The sequence below is a fragment of the Corythoichthys intestinalis genome, chromosome 3 (assembly GCF_030265065.1).
Source record: "Corythoichthys intestinalis isolate RoL2023-P3 chromosome 3, ASM3026506v1, whole genome shotgun sequence".
Taxonomy (NCBI): Eukaryota; Metazoa; Chordata; class Actinopteri; order Syngnathiformes; family Syngnathidae; genus Corythoichthys; species Corythoichthys intestinalis.
Genome location: NC_080397.1, coordinates 59,814,583 through 59,832,400, shown reverse-complemented (window position 1 = coordinate 59,832,400; position 17,818 = coordinate 59,814,583). Strand labels below are relative to the sequence as shown.

Genomic DNA, 17,818 nt, shown 5'->3' with positions numbered 1-17,818 from the left:
CCGCCGTTAACGTGATAAATTTGACAGTCCTACTTTAAGCCAAAACTAAAGACTCTGGATGAGTGTAAGACATTTTGTCTGTAACGTGAAATACAATTAGAAAACGATTTAATTAAAAAATATACATAAATATATATATATATATATATATATATATTTAAAAAAGCCATGTCCGATATTTTTTTGCCGATTCCGATACTTTGAAAATGACGTGATCGGACCCGATCGATCGGCATCCCGATCTTTAATTAACACTTAAATAAAAATGAATTAACAAAACATTTTCTTGACTTAAAAAATATAAAACAAACAAAAAACATGCAGGTACAATGTTTACACATGTACACTAAATAATTGAAGATCTGCCATTAAGGTGCAAACAATAACTATTGACAGTACATTTTGTAACTGTAAAACAAACGGCTGGACAAAAAGAAAATCTTTCAAATAGTAGTACGGTACATGTTCAAATGTACAGACCATAAATGACAAGCTCTGTCATTAAGGTGCAAACATAATAATTATTGACAGTAACTTTAGCTGTCAAACACTGCTCAATGAGAGAAATGGCATTTGGGGGTCACAAAGTTTTTTACTCACATCATCAGCCATTACTTCAGTCCGGCTTGTGGTTGATGAATCTGAGAGTGAAATTTGTTTGATTTTTGTTGTCATTTCCTCTTTTTCTTTTCCTTCTAACGTTGCTGCCATCCCTTCAGTCATACACTCTTTTATTATTTCTCCATCAGAGAATGGCTTCTTATGTTTGGCCAACACCCACGACACTCTGAGTGAGTACTCCGTTGCAATTTGTTGTTGTGTCATAGATTAACAATAATCTTGCTTGACTCTTGATATGACTGCTTCAACCTGTTAATTTCTTGCCCTTTCAATTCTGATTTAGGAGGAAACTTATCTTCAAAAGAGCTGTGCTCTTTAACATAATGGCGTTTCATTTTCACTTTTTATCAGAGCAACTGTTTTGAAGCATATCAAGCACATACAGAGGGGCAAATAAGTATTTAGTCAACCACTAATTGTGCAAGTTCTCCCACTTGAAAATATTAGAGAGGCCTGTAATTGTCAAAATGAATAAACCTCAACCATGAGAGACGGAATGTGTGTGTGTGTGGGGGGGGGGGGACTGAAAATCACATTGTTTGGTTTTTAAAGAATTTATTTGCAAATCATGGTGGAAAATAAGTATTTTGGTTGAAAATAAGTATTTGGTCAATACCAAAAGTTCATCTCAATACTTTGTTATTTACCGTTTGTTGGCAATAACAGAGGCCAAACGTTTTTCTCGTTTGTGCTCTTCACAAGCTTTTCACACACTGTTGCTGGTATTTTGGCCCATTCCTCCATGCAGATCTCCTCTAGAGCAGTGATGTTTTGGGGCTGTCGTTGGGCAACACGGACTTTCAACTCCCTCCACAGATTTTCTATGGGGTTGAGATCTGGAGACTGGCTAGGCCACTCCAAGACCTTGAAATGCTTCTTACAAAGCCACTCCTTTGTTGCCCTGGCTGTGTGTTTGGGATCATTGTCATGCTGGAAGACCCAGCCACGTCTCATCTTCAATGCCCTTGCTGATGGAAGGAGATTTTCACTCAAAATATCTCAATACATGGCCCCATTCATACTTTCCATTACACAGATCAGTCGTCCTGGTTCCTTTGCAGAAAAACAGCCCCAAAGCATGATGTTTCCACCCCCATGTTTCACAGTGTGTATGGTGTTCTTCGGATCCAATTCAGTATTCTTTCTCCTCCAAACACGAGAACCTGTGTTTCTACCAAAAAGTTCTGTTTTGGTTTCATCTGACCATAACACATTCTCCCAGTCCTCTTCTGGATCATCCAAATGCTCTCTAGCGAACCACAGACGGGCCTGGACGTGTTATGGCTTCAGCAGGGGGACACGTCTGGCAGTGCAGGATTTGAGTCCTTGGCGGCGCATTGTGTTACTGATAGTAGCCTTTGTTACTGTGGTCCCAGCTCTCTGTAGGTCATTCATTAGGTCCCCCCGTGTGGTTCTGGGATTTTTGCTCACCGTTCTTGTTAACATATTGACGCTACAGGGTAAGATCTTGCATAGGGCCCCAGATCAAGGGAGATTATGAGTGGTCTTGTATGTCTTCCATTTTCCAATAATTGCTCCCACAGTTGATTTCTTTACATCAAGCGACCACCAAGTGGTTGACTAAATACTTATTTGCCCCATTGTAGGTCGGGATCAATAAAATAAAAAAATTAAAAAATCAAAGGAAAACCGCGGTGAGAGGCAGACAAACAAAAAAAAACAAGGCAATGATGCAACGAGCAACGAAAGGATATACAAACAGTCAAATGGCAGCGAGTCAATTGTCGGCAAGCCGCCTAGGATTGGTTTAAAGACACTGCTGATGAGTTGGAATTGGATGCGGGTACAACGTTGGGAAGTCATCCCACAGCTCCGCAACAAAAAAATTTGACCAGTAGCAGAACGTGCAAAAAACATTGCAGTGGTCATAGCTTGCTAGCTAGCACAGCTATTCTCCCAGTCCAGCCCAACCGCATCATCACCTCCAGCGTGCATTGCGTGCGTAAAACACGGCGCCCTCCGTAGGTCAAAACATGTAATAAATATTAAAATGTTTAAATCAATGGCAATAATATATGTGTTTCTAATCATATATTTTAGTAAAAGGGAAAAATTGTGGCTTATTAGAGCCTACAAGTCTTTAAGTCCGAAGTTCACTTTAATCATTCCAATTTGGCAGGATTATTAACAACACTCTTCTGAGAATGCTCTCTGAAATTGATTGAGTGAACTCCTTTTTTAACCCACATGGATCTGAGCCACTGGAATCCCAGTCATCTGTATTCCCATACTTGAAGCGATGTGGACGTGGTTAAGATGGATGAGGCGGCCATAGGGCTCAGACGGCCTGTCAGACCATGACAACTGCTCAAGGGGAAGATAAAGAAATGGCAAGGCAGCAAATAAAGCCTCTACACCCCCCTTCAGAGGACTGAGCTTGGTAGTTGGGTGTATGAATGCTATACCGGCTCAGCTACAGAGCGACCGCACCAGTTGAGAAATTACTCAAGTAGCGTTAATCCTCTTTCATTTGAGTAATGCTGGGGTGGGAATGCATTCCTCGGCTAAAATGAGAATGTTTGAATTTCATTGTCCAGACAATGGACTAACCAGACCAAAACATAACATAATATAATTTAAAGGAGCTCCATGTAAAAAAAGAAAAAAACCTCAGTTTTGAATGACAAATGTTTTACCCGTATAAGCAACAGCGTAGGTTTGGTCTCAGCATTGGTTGGGATGCGATAACAGCATAACCTGCATGTACAGTTTTTGCTGGGGATGGGACATTAATAAAACCAAACGGATTGGGTGAATGGGGGTCAGGGCTACAGGGGGGGTCGGTGTACGCGGGGATAGATATTAATAAACCTATACATGTATAACCATAGGCGGATCTACTATTCAGGCGAAGTAGGCAATCGCCTTAGGCCCTCAACCAGTAGTGGGCCCACAACCAGCTGCCCTTGCCCCAACGAGCAAGGGCTTGGGCCACCAGAGCCAGCAGCACCCCCAACTATTCGTCATGTATAATTATGTCAGCATACCAAACAAACAAATCACAAAACAAAAAAGAAAGCCATTTGGATGCTGCATTTATATTATCTCTCCCCCACACACACACTGTGTACAATGGACTGTTCCATGACGACGAACTGAGTATCAGTCACTTAGCTTCATTTAGCGCCGTTTAGCTTCGCTTAGCTCCGTTTAGCATCGCTTAGCTCCGCTTAGCTGTTCGTTAGCTTCACTTAGCTTTCCCGCCTTTTTCACGCTACTTTGCACGTTTGCTATCGTTTATTTCAAACACATGAGCGAACGTGCTCTCCATGAGATCCAAAGTTCAGTGAGGGAGACATTGAGAACAGGCCGCTAATGCCTCTTTTAACTTTCTTCTTCACACCGAACATAAAATACACGACAGCACACCCTGTGGCGAAACAATGCAGTACAGTTCCAATCAGTCATACAATAACACTCAACAGCTGGTAAACGGCATTTGCTAACGAAAAAAAACTTTCAATCTATTAGTGACACCACAAGCAATGACGACGAATGTTTTTTACGGCGTGTAAAGCTTTCGGTTAGCGGTTTAACGAACGTACCTCCGGTGAACATTTCATAATAAAAGCACGTCATGTTCGTCATATAAATAACGATTTCCGGAGTTAATCCCACATACTTCAGAATTAATATTATAAGATGTAGAGTAAATACTACAGAATACAGATTCTACACTAAGAATAGCTTTCAAATGATACTCTTTATGACAAATCTGATTGGTAATGAATAATTATTATAATTATTATACTACTATTATATATAGTGGTATACTATAATGATAATGCTATATATATATTTTTTTTAAGAATTGTTTTGAATAATTTTGGAAAGGCAAAGTCAGTGTCCTGAATGTTTACTTTCCATTCTTTTGCACTAGTAAATGGTATCAGCATTTAACCTCATTTTTTATTTGTGATTAATTATTGTTATTTACATGATTATTTGTATTTTAATAAAGAATTTAAGTGTTCCAAAATAGTTTTGGCAGAAAACACGCAGGTGACTAACTTGAAGTTCCGCTCTGAGACCCCCAATTTGGCCAACTTTCAAAATTGTCCGATATGCATGTGTGATACATCAATGGAAGGCTTAAAATCTCAATTTTCTGGGGGAAGAAAATTTTTGAACAGCAGGGCATTTTTTTTTTTTTAATATGTTTTTTAAACAGCAAAACCCTATCTGGAGGTGAGAGCACGCGAGAACCGAATTACAGACGCCATGACTTTAACGAGATATTATCGCGTACTTACATTGTTTCGATCCAAAAATTCCATGTAGCATGTATCACTGAGTGTCAAGATACAGCTGTGAATGGCCACAGCTAGATTTTTGGGGAATTTTATGGGTGGAGCATGGTAATACAACAAGAGTCGCGATGCAGAAATCGCAGACATCAAGGAGTGGTTGAGATGTTCTTTTTCATATATTTACCCTTTTAAACATTTTTTTCAATTTTTCTTTATTTCGATTGATTATTTATCATCTAACATATCGGACAAAATGCGACAGTAACAAAAAAAAATACAATTAAGCGATAGTTATGGGGTAGATACCCGTGACTTTTTTACAGACGCCATTTTTTTTCATTATGACATCATTTGTTTAAAAGTTTAAAACATGTGAGTGAATAATTTTTTAAAGTCATTTTTTGTTTTAAACGAAATATGAGACATCAATTAATGATTCTAAGATAAAAACGACAGACATTTTGAATAATAAATATAATAACTACCATCGTTTTATGGCTGGGTTGAAACAAAAGCGGTTGCGCAACGTCTGTAAACGGGGGTTTTCAGGGTAAAACAGACATATTATAAATAGTTCGGGGGCTTCATTCGCCATGAATCTGCTATGGCAGCATATAGACATATTGTTCTATCAAACGCAACAGTTGTTTTGGCTTAAAATACAGCAGTTTCTTTTAAAGAGGAGTGCAAGAGCAGAAACTGCTTTTTCAGTCTTGTCTGTGTTTTCTGCCTTTTGTGAATTAATAAGCGTCAACAAAAATTTCATTGCTAAATTAGTAAAAAAAAAAAAAAGAAAGAAAATTATTAGATTAGTCGACTAATCGTAAAACTAGTCGGCTGACTAATCAGGAGAAAATTTGTCGTTTAGGACAGCCCTAGTGTACCGGAACATATTTCCTCCACACTCTTCTCACCTTTTTAATCCCTGACCCATGAAGAGGGCCCCTGGATATGTTCGCCTTAGGCCCCAAAATTGCCAAATCCGCCACTGTCTACTAAATTTACATTTCGATCAGACGAGATGGACGTTTCAGCACCAGTTGTTTAGTGTTAGGTGTTTTATTGTTAAAATGTGTGTCGTTTTGAACATAAGTGCTACAGCTTTACACATTGTCAAAAGTGAAGGAAGGAAAAAGCTTCGAAAACCACAATTGCCTTGTTTGCTGTCTGTCAAGATGAACAACTTCACATTTAGTGAGTACAGAACATGTCATGATAATAAAGTTAAAAATAAGATACTGTGTGATCAGTGTTGTCACAGATTACTTGAAAAAGTAATTTAATAACTGATTACGCCTCAAAAAAGTAATCTAGTGACTTTACTGATTACTTCATTATCAAAGTAACTAAGTTACTTTAAAAGTAATCTATTAGTTACTTTTTACCCATTTTTCTCCCTTTGCCGCCTCAACATAAGAATGACAACAGAAAAATGTCATCACATGTAATTGACTTTCCGATGATTGAATTTAAAGGGGAATATCAGAATTTCGCGCTTGCTTAGCCACTCCGGAGTCCTGAAACTAACAAATTTCTGACAAACTGCTTGGAATTTGTTGAAATCAACTCCACCGACCAATTAAACCCCGCTAACTCTAAGATTAAGCCTAATGTCAAAACTTCTGAATTTCGGGTTATGGTTAACAGCATATCAGTGCCAATGTAAAACAATGCAAACTGACTGCACAAAATTGCAAAGGTGGTGGCGGGCGCGGATGCGCGTCCACAACCCGGATGTACTCCTCTCAACACACACGCAAGGCCGGCCCAGCCTATACGCAGACTATGCAGCTGCTTAGGACCCCTGACCACTAGGGGGCCCCCAATCTGTTAATTGTTTAATTTATATTTTATTTTGTTTACTACAGTTTGCTTTAGTTGACTTTTGTGAGTTTTGATACTTAATTTCAAGCTTAAAAAAATAAAAGTTCTTCCTTAACTTTTTTCTTTTCCTCTTTTAGAAAAAGGTTTGGCGCTATCTACTGTAAGTACTGACAATCATTTGGGGTGAGAAGTTTGAAGTATGCAGTGCAACAAAATCTAATTAATATACAAAATATGGACGTATGGGTTGGATTGCATGTATGGGTTTCACAGTCCACTGTGACGAAATGGTGTGCCAAAAATATGGGCCCCTTGGCATTATTTTGCATAGGGCCCCCAAATTGCCCTGCACACACGCGGTCAATTTGGCCACAAAACGTGGCGGCAACCAAGCACTTTACACTCAATCGGATTTACAACACATCCCACAGATGCTAAACGAACACATCACCTCACGGCATAAATGTGCAACACGCATACAGTGGGTATTTGATACACTGCCAATGGGAAAACCCATTGGCAGTGTATCAAATACTTGTTCTCCCCACTGTATACACTGTTACTAACTAACGCGTTACTGACAACACTGTGTGTGATACAATAAGGCACTGTTTACACAGCTTAAAAACAAACAAAAAAATGACTGCAGACAATTCCGTCGTAACCCGATGACTACCTGTTCCCCTAAAAATGCAACAGAGGAATTAGCCCCTGAAAATGTCATTGTGTGTGACTGTTTACACATGATAAACCTTCCAAGCTCCAACTCTCAGCTTGATCCCATGACGCCTTAAATCCCCCCGACCTCTGTAGACGCTGCAGCGGCTCCCGTCCAGCAAAAGCTATCTACCACTTATAGAGCAACTGTAAACTTCTCAACTTCCAGGGAAAGAAAGTGAGCCCAGATGCAAGCAAGTCCCAGATGCTTGTGTTTAGTAAATATGTCCACAAACCTGAGGCCATGAATGACAAGGAAGCCAAGTAGGGAAGAAGGCCATTTCAACAGGGGCTGGGAACCATGAAAGCCACCTGGACATGCCCAGAAGAGTGGGCCTCAGTGTTATACTACAACGTTGAAGCCCCCCAGGGTTTACAAACCTTATCTGACTAAACACACACATGTTCAGGTGCATTTGGACCACCTTATGTGAATGTCCAAGAAGAGAAATAAAACTTGTTGATATATACTGTTCAAAAAAAAAAAAATAAAGGGAACACTTAAGTAACACATTGTAGATATGAAATAAATGAAATATTTTAATCACAGTAGTCTGAAAAAGTATCTAAACCAGGGGTGTCCAAACATTTTGCAAAGGGGGCCAGATTTGGCGTGGTAAAAATGTGGGGGGCCGACCTTGGCTGACGTCCGTTACGTAGAACAATATATTTAAGCAAAATTTAGCAAGCCATTCAGTGTGTCACATTTGCTTAATTTTTTAATGAATAATTTCAACAATCTCGCAACTAGCCTTTGCGGCGTTCTCTTTCGACTCTCGGGCTCTTGCGAAATACTACTGCTGTGAAATTAAACTAGCTTCAAGTTGCTTAAATTTATCGCTGCGTATCTTCCCTGTAATCTTGTCGTACATGTCAGCGTGTCTTGTTTGGTAATATTTCACATTGAACTCTTTAAAAACAGCGACTGTCTCCTTGCAAATGAGGCAAGACACATTTGTTGTGTATTTTAGTGAAGAAATATTCCAATTTCCACCTATCCTTGAAGCGTCGGCCGTCACAGTCAACTAATTTTTGTTGATTGTCGCTATTTTAGAAAATTGGAAGTAGAGGGTCACACGGAGTAATGTTGCTTAGCCCTTAAATACCTGCAACATGAAGCAATTATCAGAGAATTCCAAAATTTGAAAAATAAGGTCCTAATGAAACCTTTTTTTCAAATTTGTGAATAGAAAAGTCCAAATGAATATGTGTAATAAATGCTCTAATATCTATAACCCATGCTAAATCATGTTTTTTTCTTATGGAACCTGCAGATGCATGTGTTGACTTGCATCCATCATTTTTTTTCCAAAAAGAAATATCAAAATTCTAAATTAGTCTGAAAATCATGAAATTTTAGGTGTATCAAATGTGATACATTTGGCAATAAAGGGTTAAAGTGCTGCTGCCTTTTAGTGGGTAAATGAGGAGCAGCATTTCATGTGTAAGCTACTTCATATGCTGGTAGCAGTACTGCTGACCAATTTATTAAGTCTGTACGCGGGCCAGACGTTATTGATTTTAGGACAGAGGCTGGGGGCCGGATGAAATTTGACCACGGGCCGCATTTGGCCCCCGGACCGGACTTTGGACATGTCTGGTGTAAAGGAAAGAATGAATGGGGCCATGTATCGAGAGATTTTGAGTGAAAATCTCCTTCCATCAGCAAGGGCATTGAAGATGAGACGTGGCTGGGTCTTTCAGCATGACAATGATCCCAAACACACAGCCAGGGCAACAAAGGAGTGGCTTCGTAAGAAGCATTTCAAGGTCCTGGAGTGGCCTAGCCAGTCTCCAGATCTTAACCCCATAGAAAATCTGTGGAGGGAGCTTGTTGAAATTCGTCCCCCCCGGCCCAGACGCACCCGCGGACAGCACCAACCAAAACAAGTGCCGCTCGGCCGACGCTGCCCTGCGTGCGCCCGCCGGGAAGGCCGAATCTCGCGCGTCCTCTTATTTTAACCCTTTGTACTGACTCCATGTTTCAAAAGCTTGAAGAACACTCACCGAAAACAGGTTGACAATTTATTCGTCAACAATGGTAAAAACAAGGCAAAAACAGACGACGGAGGGACCATTCTGGATCCAAAACAACGCTACATGTTTCCGAGCAGAAAAAATCTGTCTTATCTCAGTGTCCAGTCTTTTTAAAGTCTTTGCTGAGGCGGGCCTTGTCGAAGGCGTTTCTGGGCGTTGCTTTTGGGTCATCCCCTCTGTGGCCGGTTTTGGGCAGCTAAGGTTCATGCGCGGATTGGGATGCCCGCTATCAACTTTGCTGTCCGGGCTGGTTGTACTTGTTTTAGGAAAAAGCGCTTTGTCCTTGGAGTTTGCTGGGAGAGCTGGTTGCACGAGTTGGTGCGTCAATCTTGTGATAAGACAGCATTGTGTATCTCTTCTATTTCTTCTCATTAAACTATGGTGTGCTATTTATTTTATATTAGTAGTGTAGTCCTACCGTAAATATGAAACTGATACTATTTCCTGATTAATTATATTACGTGTGTTAGAGTAATGCAAACAGTTAGACGGTGCCAACCTGTACCATTTGTATGTGTTAGACTATATATGTGTTAGACTAATGCAGACAATTATATGGTGTGTGCGATGACGATATCTTTTCCCCTTTAAGTTGAAAGTCAGTGTTGCCTAACAACAGCCCCAAAACATCACCGCTCTAGAGGAGATCTGCACGGAGGAATGGGCCAAAATACCAGCAACAGTGTGTGAAAAGCTTGTGAAGAGTTCGAGAAAACGTTTGGGCTCCGTTGTTGCCAATAAGGTTACATAACAAAGTATTGAGATGAACTTTTGGTATTGACCAAATACTTATTTTCCACCATGATTTGCAAATAAATTCTTTAAAAACCAAACAATGTGATTTTCTGTTTTTTTTTCACATTCTGTCTCTCATGGTTGAGGTTTACCCATGTTGACAATTACAGGCCTCTCTAATATTTTCAAGTGGGAGAACTTGCACAATTAGTGGTTGACTAAATACTTATTTGCCCCGCTGTAGCTCTGGATTCTGAGTTATACTCAAAATGAAAGTGGAAAAACACACTACAGGCTGATCCAAATTTGATGTAATGTCCTTTAAACAAGTCAAAATGAGCCTCAGTAGTGTGTGTGTGCCCTCCGTGTGCCTGTATGACCTCCCTACAAGGAAAAGAAAATGAATACTCACGCTTATTACAACAAACGTAAGCATCACAATGAAAAAAGGACTGTTTCTCCTTAAATAGACCAATAAAATAAAAATTGATGTGGGACCGTTCTGAACTCAAGTATGAAGGAGAATTCAGTTGTAAAAGTTGACCTTTGTGTGGAGGTTTTTTTTTGAATGAACAAACAATAAGCACCGCCCCAGCAACCCTTGTGAGGATATGCGGTTCAGAAGATGAATGAATGAATGAGCACGACTTTGCAAAAACCAATGTGAAGCCTTAGGCAACCAGTCTCTTCCCAACAAACCCCAGGTTTTATAAATACATAATGAGTGAGTACTGAAATGAATTAACAATCAGGATTTTGAATCTAAAGCATAGTGGCAGGGGAGCCAACCTTTCAAAATGGAATTGTCATGAACTCATTGCCTGCCAGGGACAGATGCAGATATCCAGTCCATATTTTGGACCAATAGGATGTCACAACAATAATCACATCATGATGTAGTGACATAGCCCCATTTCTGTCAAGACAGAGAAACAGCAAAGTGCAGGAAGAGGTGAAGGAGACTTTGCGCTTCAAACTTCGCGCCCTCAGTCCATCGGGGATTTTTTTCAATTAAAAAAGTAAATAAATAAATACAGATGAGCTGTCCCGATCCGATAACGTAGTCTCACTCTCACTCAAGCGGCTTTTCTTGGTCAGACAGTGCAATGGAGTTGCTTATTATAAATAACGATGATTGACAGACGTTAAGATTTGATCTAGCCAGAGATGCTTGGAAGCCCAAACTTCAAAGCGCCGCATGCGTCAATCATCGTTTAGCTTGTTAAACATATGCTGTGGCAACTCATTGTCAATGAGCAGCTTGAGCGGATTTGAGTGGACTCACTCAATGAAGCATTTAATAAAGACAAGCATTTTTCTACGGTTTTCTTGTTTAAAAAATTGCTCGTCAGTGCCCGAGTATTGCAGTTCTAGCGACGCCCCTGTATGATACATTAAGGGTTAAAAGTCTGAAGTGCCAACTTTTTATTAACGGTCCATTGTTGCGACCACTGACTCTGAATCATAAGCGGATTTTCAGAGGGGGCCTGGCCCCCCCGGTGGCCGCAAAGTGTCATTGCATGTAATTTACTTTCCTATACAGTATATAATAAAGATGTCCCAATCGATCGGCCGATCACGTCATTTTCAAAGTATCGGAATCGGCAAAAAATATTGGACATGCCTTTTTTTAATACTTTTTTTTTTTTAAATTTAAATCGTTTTCTAATTGTATTTAACATTACAGACGAAATGTCTTACACACATCCAGAGTAGTTTTGGCTTAAAGTAGGGCCATCAAATTTATTGCGTTAACGGCCGTCATGAATTTTTTTTCAATTAATCACGTTAAGTAATTAACGCATGCGCTGCACGACCCATATTGTAGCGTTCAATCTATAAAGACGCCGTTTTACCTATAGCTAGCGCTAAAAGGCAGCGTCTAATGAGTAGAGAGAATTTTGATAGACCTTTGGAGCCTCTTTTTAATTGGCTAAAGCCTTCAAATCCCTCCCTTAACAATTAGCAATATTGTGGGAAGCAATGTGGGGAAATGTGTAATGATTGATCTTTTCCTTAACACCCTATGTTCTTTCCCAACGCAGAGAAGATATATCAATTGGTAGCCCTACGCACAGTCATGGTTGCACTTCCCATCATCCATTTGGGCAGAACAGTTAAATGGCTACAGTATCATTTACTGAAAGCTCAACAAATACACTAGATGGCAATATTTAGTCACAATATACAAAGTCACATTTATCCTTTAAGAATTACAAGTCTTTCTATCCGTGGATCCCTCTCACAGAAAGAATGTTAATAATGTAAATGCCATATTGAGGATTTATTGTCATAATAAACAAATACAGTACATATGTACTGTATGTTGAATGTATATATTCGTCCAAGTTTTATTCATTTTTTTCTTAATGCGTTGCCAAAATGTATATGATCGGGAAAAATTATCGGGAATGATTGGAATTGAATCGGGAGCAAAAAAAACAAAAAAAAAAGCAATCGGATCGGGAAATATCGGGATCGGAAAAACGATCAGGATCGGATCGGGAGCAAAAAAACATGATCGGAACAACCCTAACTACAAGTCTTTCTATCCATGGATCGCTTTAACAGAATATTAATAATGTTAATGCCATCTTGTTGATTTATTGTTATAATCAACAAATACAGTACTTATGTACCGTATTTTCCATCGTGTGTCTTATCTTTCCATTCCAACAATAATTTACAGAAAAATATGACATATTTTATAGATGGTTTGAACTGCGATTTATTACGATTAATTAATTTTTAAGCTGTAATTAACCCGATTAAATTTTTTTATCGTTTGACAGCCCTAAAATAAAGACTTAAAAACTACTAGGGGTTTCTCCCACGAGGGTGGGACAACTTTAGGATGAGCGCACCCATGCGCAGGAAAAGGGAAACCAAGTGTCAAGATCACAATGAATCTCGTAGATGGATGGAGGGCAAAGGAGCATCGACACACAAAGAATGTTCTTTAAATAGCCTAATGGGAATCTCCCAACGCTCAGAAAGAGAACAGTTCATAAAAGATGTTTCCACCTACCTCTTTTGATAGATGGAGGTATGAGAGGCTGCAGCTTGCTCTCTGGTTTTGTAAAGTCCAGTCTTCCAGGTCCCGTCAGCGGGCGCGCACAGCCAGAGCACCAGCACGATCCACGGCAAACTTTTTTGGCAACGCGCGGACACGTTCTCTCCTTGGCAAAGTCCCATTGCCGTGGCATCAAACGCACTAGAGAAGCCACGAACGCTTAAATGAGCCAGAGAAAGCCAGCTCGGAAAAATTAAAGGAGAAATGTATCAAAAATAGGCGGTTCAAGAAGACGCGCGCATCCTAGATAAGGAGCATAAATGATTATTTTGGTGTGCTGAGAAGCCTTAAAAGCGTTGTGGCATGGTGATTTAATCACTCAGCGCGGACATGTTGACGTAAACGTGCGTGCGTTAATTGTTCTCCTCGGTGGGACTGCGCACATGGAGCTGGAACAACAGCGGGGATGAAAGCACTTTTTATAGGTTCCTCTGCTCTCTTTAAAGCACAGCCTACTTGCTCCTTTTACCCTGCCCCGTTTCTATGTCTCTCTTTCAGAGGACAATGCATGCTCAAGGCAAGAGCAGTGGCCACTTCATGTAGGTACACTTTATGAGATCCACGACAAGAGCTGGATTCTAAATTCCATTAGTTGGCAATGGCCCCAAAAGGGTCAACATTAAGTAAATAAAAACATTTAGAAATCAATACGATTTTGATAAATAACAAATTGTGCAATATGGCCCTTAAATTGTAGAATAAGGTACCAGTGTTATTTTTTGGCCGCTATTTTAATTTTTCGTTTTAGTCTTAGTCTTTTGGACTAAAATACTTATTAGTAGGGTTGTTCCGATCATGTTTTTTTGCTCCCAATCCGATCGTTTGAGTTTGAGTATCTGCCGATCCCGATATTTCCCGATACGATTGTTTTTTTTTTTTTTTTTTTTTTTGCTCCCGATTCAATTCCAATCATTCCCGATAATTTTTCCCGATCATATGCATTTTGGCAATGCAACAACAAAAAAATGAATAAAACTCAGATAAATTTATACATTCAACATACAGTACATAAGTAATGTATTTGTTTATTATGACAATAAATCCTCAAGATGGCATTTACATTATTAACATTCTTTCAGTGAGAGGGATCCACGGATAGAAAGACTTGTAATTCTTAAAGGATAAATGTGACTTTGTATATTGTGACTAAATATTGCCATCTAGTGTATTTGTTGAGCTTTCAGTAAATGATACTGTAGCCATTCAACTGTTCTGCCCAAATGGATGATGGGAAGTGCAACCATTACTGTGAGTAGTGGCACCAATTGATTTACAGTGCCTTGCAAAAGTATTTGGCCCCCTTGAACTTGCAACCTTTCGCCACATTTCAGGCTTCAAACATAAAGATATAAAATTTTAATTTTTTGTCAAGAATCATCAACAAGTGGGACACAATCGTGAAGTGGAACAACATTTATTGGATAATTTAAACTTTTTTAACAAATAAAAAACTGAAAAGTGGGGCGTGCAATATTATTCGGCCCCCTTGCGTTAATACTTTGTAGCTCCACCTTTTGCTCCAATTACAGCTGCAAGTCGCTTGGGGTATGTTTCTATCAGTTTTGCACATCGAGAGACTGACATTCTTGCCCATTCTTCCTTGCAAAACAGCTCGAGCTCAGTGAGGTTGGATGGAGAGTGTTTTTGAACAGCAGTCTTCAGCTCTTTCCACAGATTCTCGATTGGATTCAGGTCTGGACTTTGACTTGGCCATTCTAACACCTGGATACGTTTATTTTTGAACCATTCCATTGTAGATTTGGCTTTATGTTTTGGATCATTGTCCTGTTGGAAGATAAATCTCCGTCCCAGTCTCAGGTCTTGTGCAGATACCAACAGGTTTTCTTCCAGAATGTTCCTGTATTTGGCTGCATCCATCTTCCCGTCAATTTTAACCATCTTCCCTGTCCCTGCTGAAGAAAAGCAGGCCCAAACCACGATGCTGCCACCACCATGTTTGACAGTGGGGATGGTGTGTTCAGGGTGATGAGCTGTGTTGCTTTTACGCCAAACATATCGTTTTGCATTGTGGCCAAAAAGTTCAATTTTGGTTTCATCTGACCAGAGCACCTTCTTCCACATGTTTGGTGTGTCTCCCAGGTGGCTTGTGGCAAACTTTAAACGAGACTTTTTATGGATATCTTTGAGAAATGGCTTTCTTCTTGCCACTCTTCCATAAAGGCCAGATTTGTGCAGTGTAGGACTGATTGTTGTCCTATGGACAGACTCTCCCACCTCAGCTGTAGATCTCTGCAGTTCATCCAGAGTGATCATGGGCCTCTTGGCTGCATCTCTGATCAGTTTTCTCCTTGTTTGAGAAGAAAGTTTGGAAGGACGGCCGGGTCTTGGTAGATTTGCAGTGGTCTGATGCTCCTTCCATTTCAATATGATGGCTTGCACAGTGCTCCTTGAGATGTTTAAAGCTTGGGAAATCTTTTTGTATCCAAATCCGGCTTTAAACTTCTCCACAACAGTATCTCGGACCTGCCAGGTGTGTTCCTTGGTTTTCATAATGCTCTCTGCATTTTAAACAGAACCCTGAGACTATCACAGAGCAGGTGCATTTATACGGAGACTTGATTACACACAGGTGGATTCTACTTATCATCATCGGTCATTTAGGACAACATTGGATCATTCAGAGATCCTCACTGAACTTCTGGAGTGAGTTTGCTGCACTGAAAGTAAAGGGGCCGAATAATATTGCACGCCCCACTTTTCAGTTTTTTGTTAAAAAAGTTGAAATTATTCAATAAATGTTGTTCCACTTCACGATTGTGTCCCACTTGTTGTTGATTCTTGACAAAAAATTAAATTTCATATCATTATGTTTGAAGCCTGAAATGTGGCGAAAGGTTGCAAGATTCAAGGGGGCCGAATACTTTTGCAAGGCACTGTATCAATAGAATAATCGATTACCGAACCATGTTAGTTATTTTTAGGTACCAATTATTCCCTTTTAAATTACCTTGTACAGCTCTACCTAATTTTGTGGCCCATTAGAGTGCTTGCCCTCACCATTTAAAAGAAACATTCATTTAGGTAATGTAGTTTAATTATGTTCATTCAGCACCACCACAGCATGTATATTTAGTGTCAGTCTGGCAGAGTCATCAGTGCCCATGCAGACAGGGAGAAGTTGGGAGGAAAGCAGCCGTCTGACCATACATGTGGGACAAGTAAGGTAACAAATCAAGCAGCCCCTAACCACCGAGCTGTACTTCTGATCCAAACTAAACACCTAGTGCTGAAAATAAGGACCACGACCAATGCAATGTGCGGCTTGGGCAACTTCACTACTCATGAACTATGGTTACATGCTGATGATTAAAGGTTGTCCCCGGGTTACGTTCCGTTCCTACGCTGGCGACGCAACCCAAATTTCCACGTAAGTCGGAATTAACCCTTTAAGTACCCCAGTCCAAAAGTATTGTATTTTGTTTAATGATGGATACACTGCCCTCTGGTGGCAGCGTTGGGTCTGGCTGGACTGTGTGACTGACGAGCAAACTCGGATATCTGACATGGATAAAGGACAGCTGCACTCTGGTTTAGCCCACATAAGGTTGTAAGTTGTTTCAGCTAATAAATGTTCGTGTTTGCCTTTGTAATTTAGTTTAGAGTTTGTGGACTCACGTGTGAGCGATTTGCTATGAGAATTGTAAATATGTTGACCTTTGTTAGGCAAATTTTGATAATTTAATCTACTAAATTTACATATTGATCAGACTAAATGGACGTTTGAACACCAAAGAATACATGAACCTTTTTTAGAACTTTAAAGATTCAAGTAACCTTGTGAGTTATTAATTTTTTCATAGTTAAGACTAAGCTTTTCTAAATGAAATTTTTGTCCCCAATTTTTTAACATTGCACCGTGAAACTAACTTGGTTGAAAAATGTCAATTTCCTGTCCATATAAAAGATTGTGGCGCATCGCCACACCAAAATAACTTTTTTTTTTTTTTGTTTGTTTTTTTTAAAGATACATTCTAATTTATAATATGTTGGGTTTAACAGTATGGTTGAATGAATGTCTGTAGCTTATCATTTATGCACTATTTGCCAGAAGTCGTCTGAATTAGCACATCAAATACAAATAGCTCCTTTACACGCTTTATTTTGAAAATCACATTGGTTCTCCTGTTGCAAGCTTGTTGGAAATCAGGAGAAAAATCCACAGAAAGGTATTTCAGGTAAATGAATGTAATTCTGGTTTAAGCCTGTGAAAACGACCTTAATATTGACATTGACATAACGTTTAAGTTCTTTTTGCCGTCGCGTCCTAGCGTAGCATTTGTTCGTTGCTGATGTCACTGGTTGTAATTTCAGATGAGTACAGGTAGTACCCAGGTTACGAACGAGTTAACCCAGGAATTAACCCATTGAGTACCCCTACAAAATAACTGTTAAAAAAGTCCAAAAGTATTGTATTTTGTTTAAAGGGAACCTCAGACCTAAAGACTTGTAGGCCCTAATAAGCCATAATTGTTCTTTTAAATATGTTATTAGAAACACATAACATATTGCCAATGATTTA

The 17,818-nt window shown here is 39.6% G+C and overlaps 1 protein-coding gene across 4 annotated transcripts in view; it reads right to left on the bottom strand.

Moving 5' to 3' along the window:
• Positions 1-13,662, bottom strand: part of emid1 (EMI domain containing 1) — a 184,793-nt gene extending 171,131 nt beyond the window's left edge. For all 4 annotated transcript variants that reach the window (XM_057831311.1, XM_057831312.1, XM_057831313.1 and 1 more), the window contains exon 1: positions 13,234-13,662. In XM_057831311.1, the coding sequence (XP_057687294.1) occupies positions 13,234-13,400 (167 nt within the window). In that variant the 5' untranslated portion in view covers positions 13,401-13,662. The remainder of the gene's footprint in view (positions 1-13,233) is intronic.
• Positions 13,663-17,818: the final 4,156 nt, after the last annotated feature.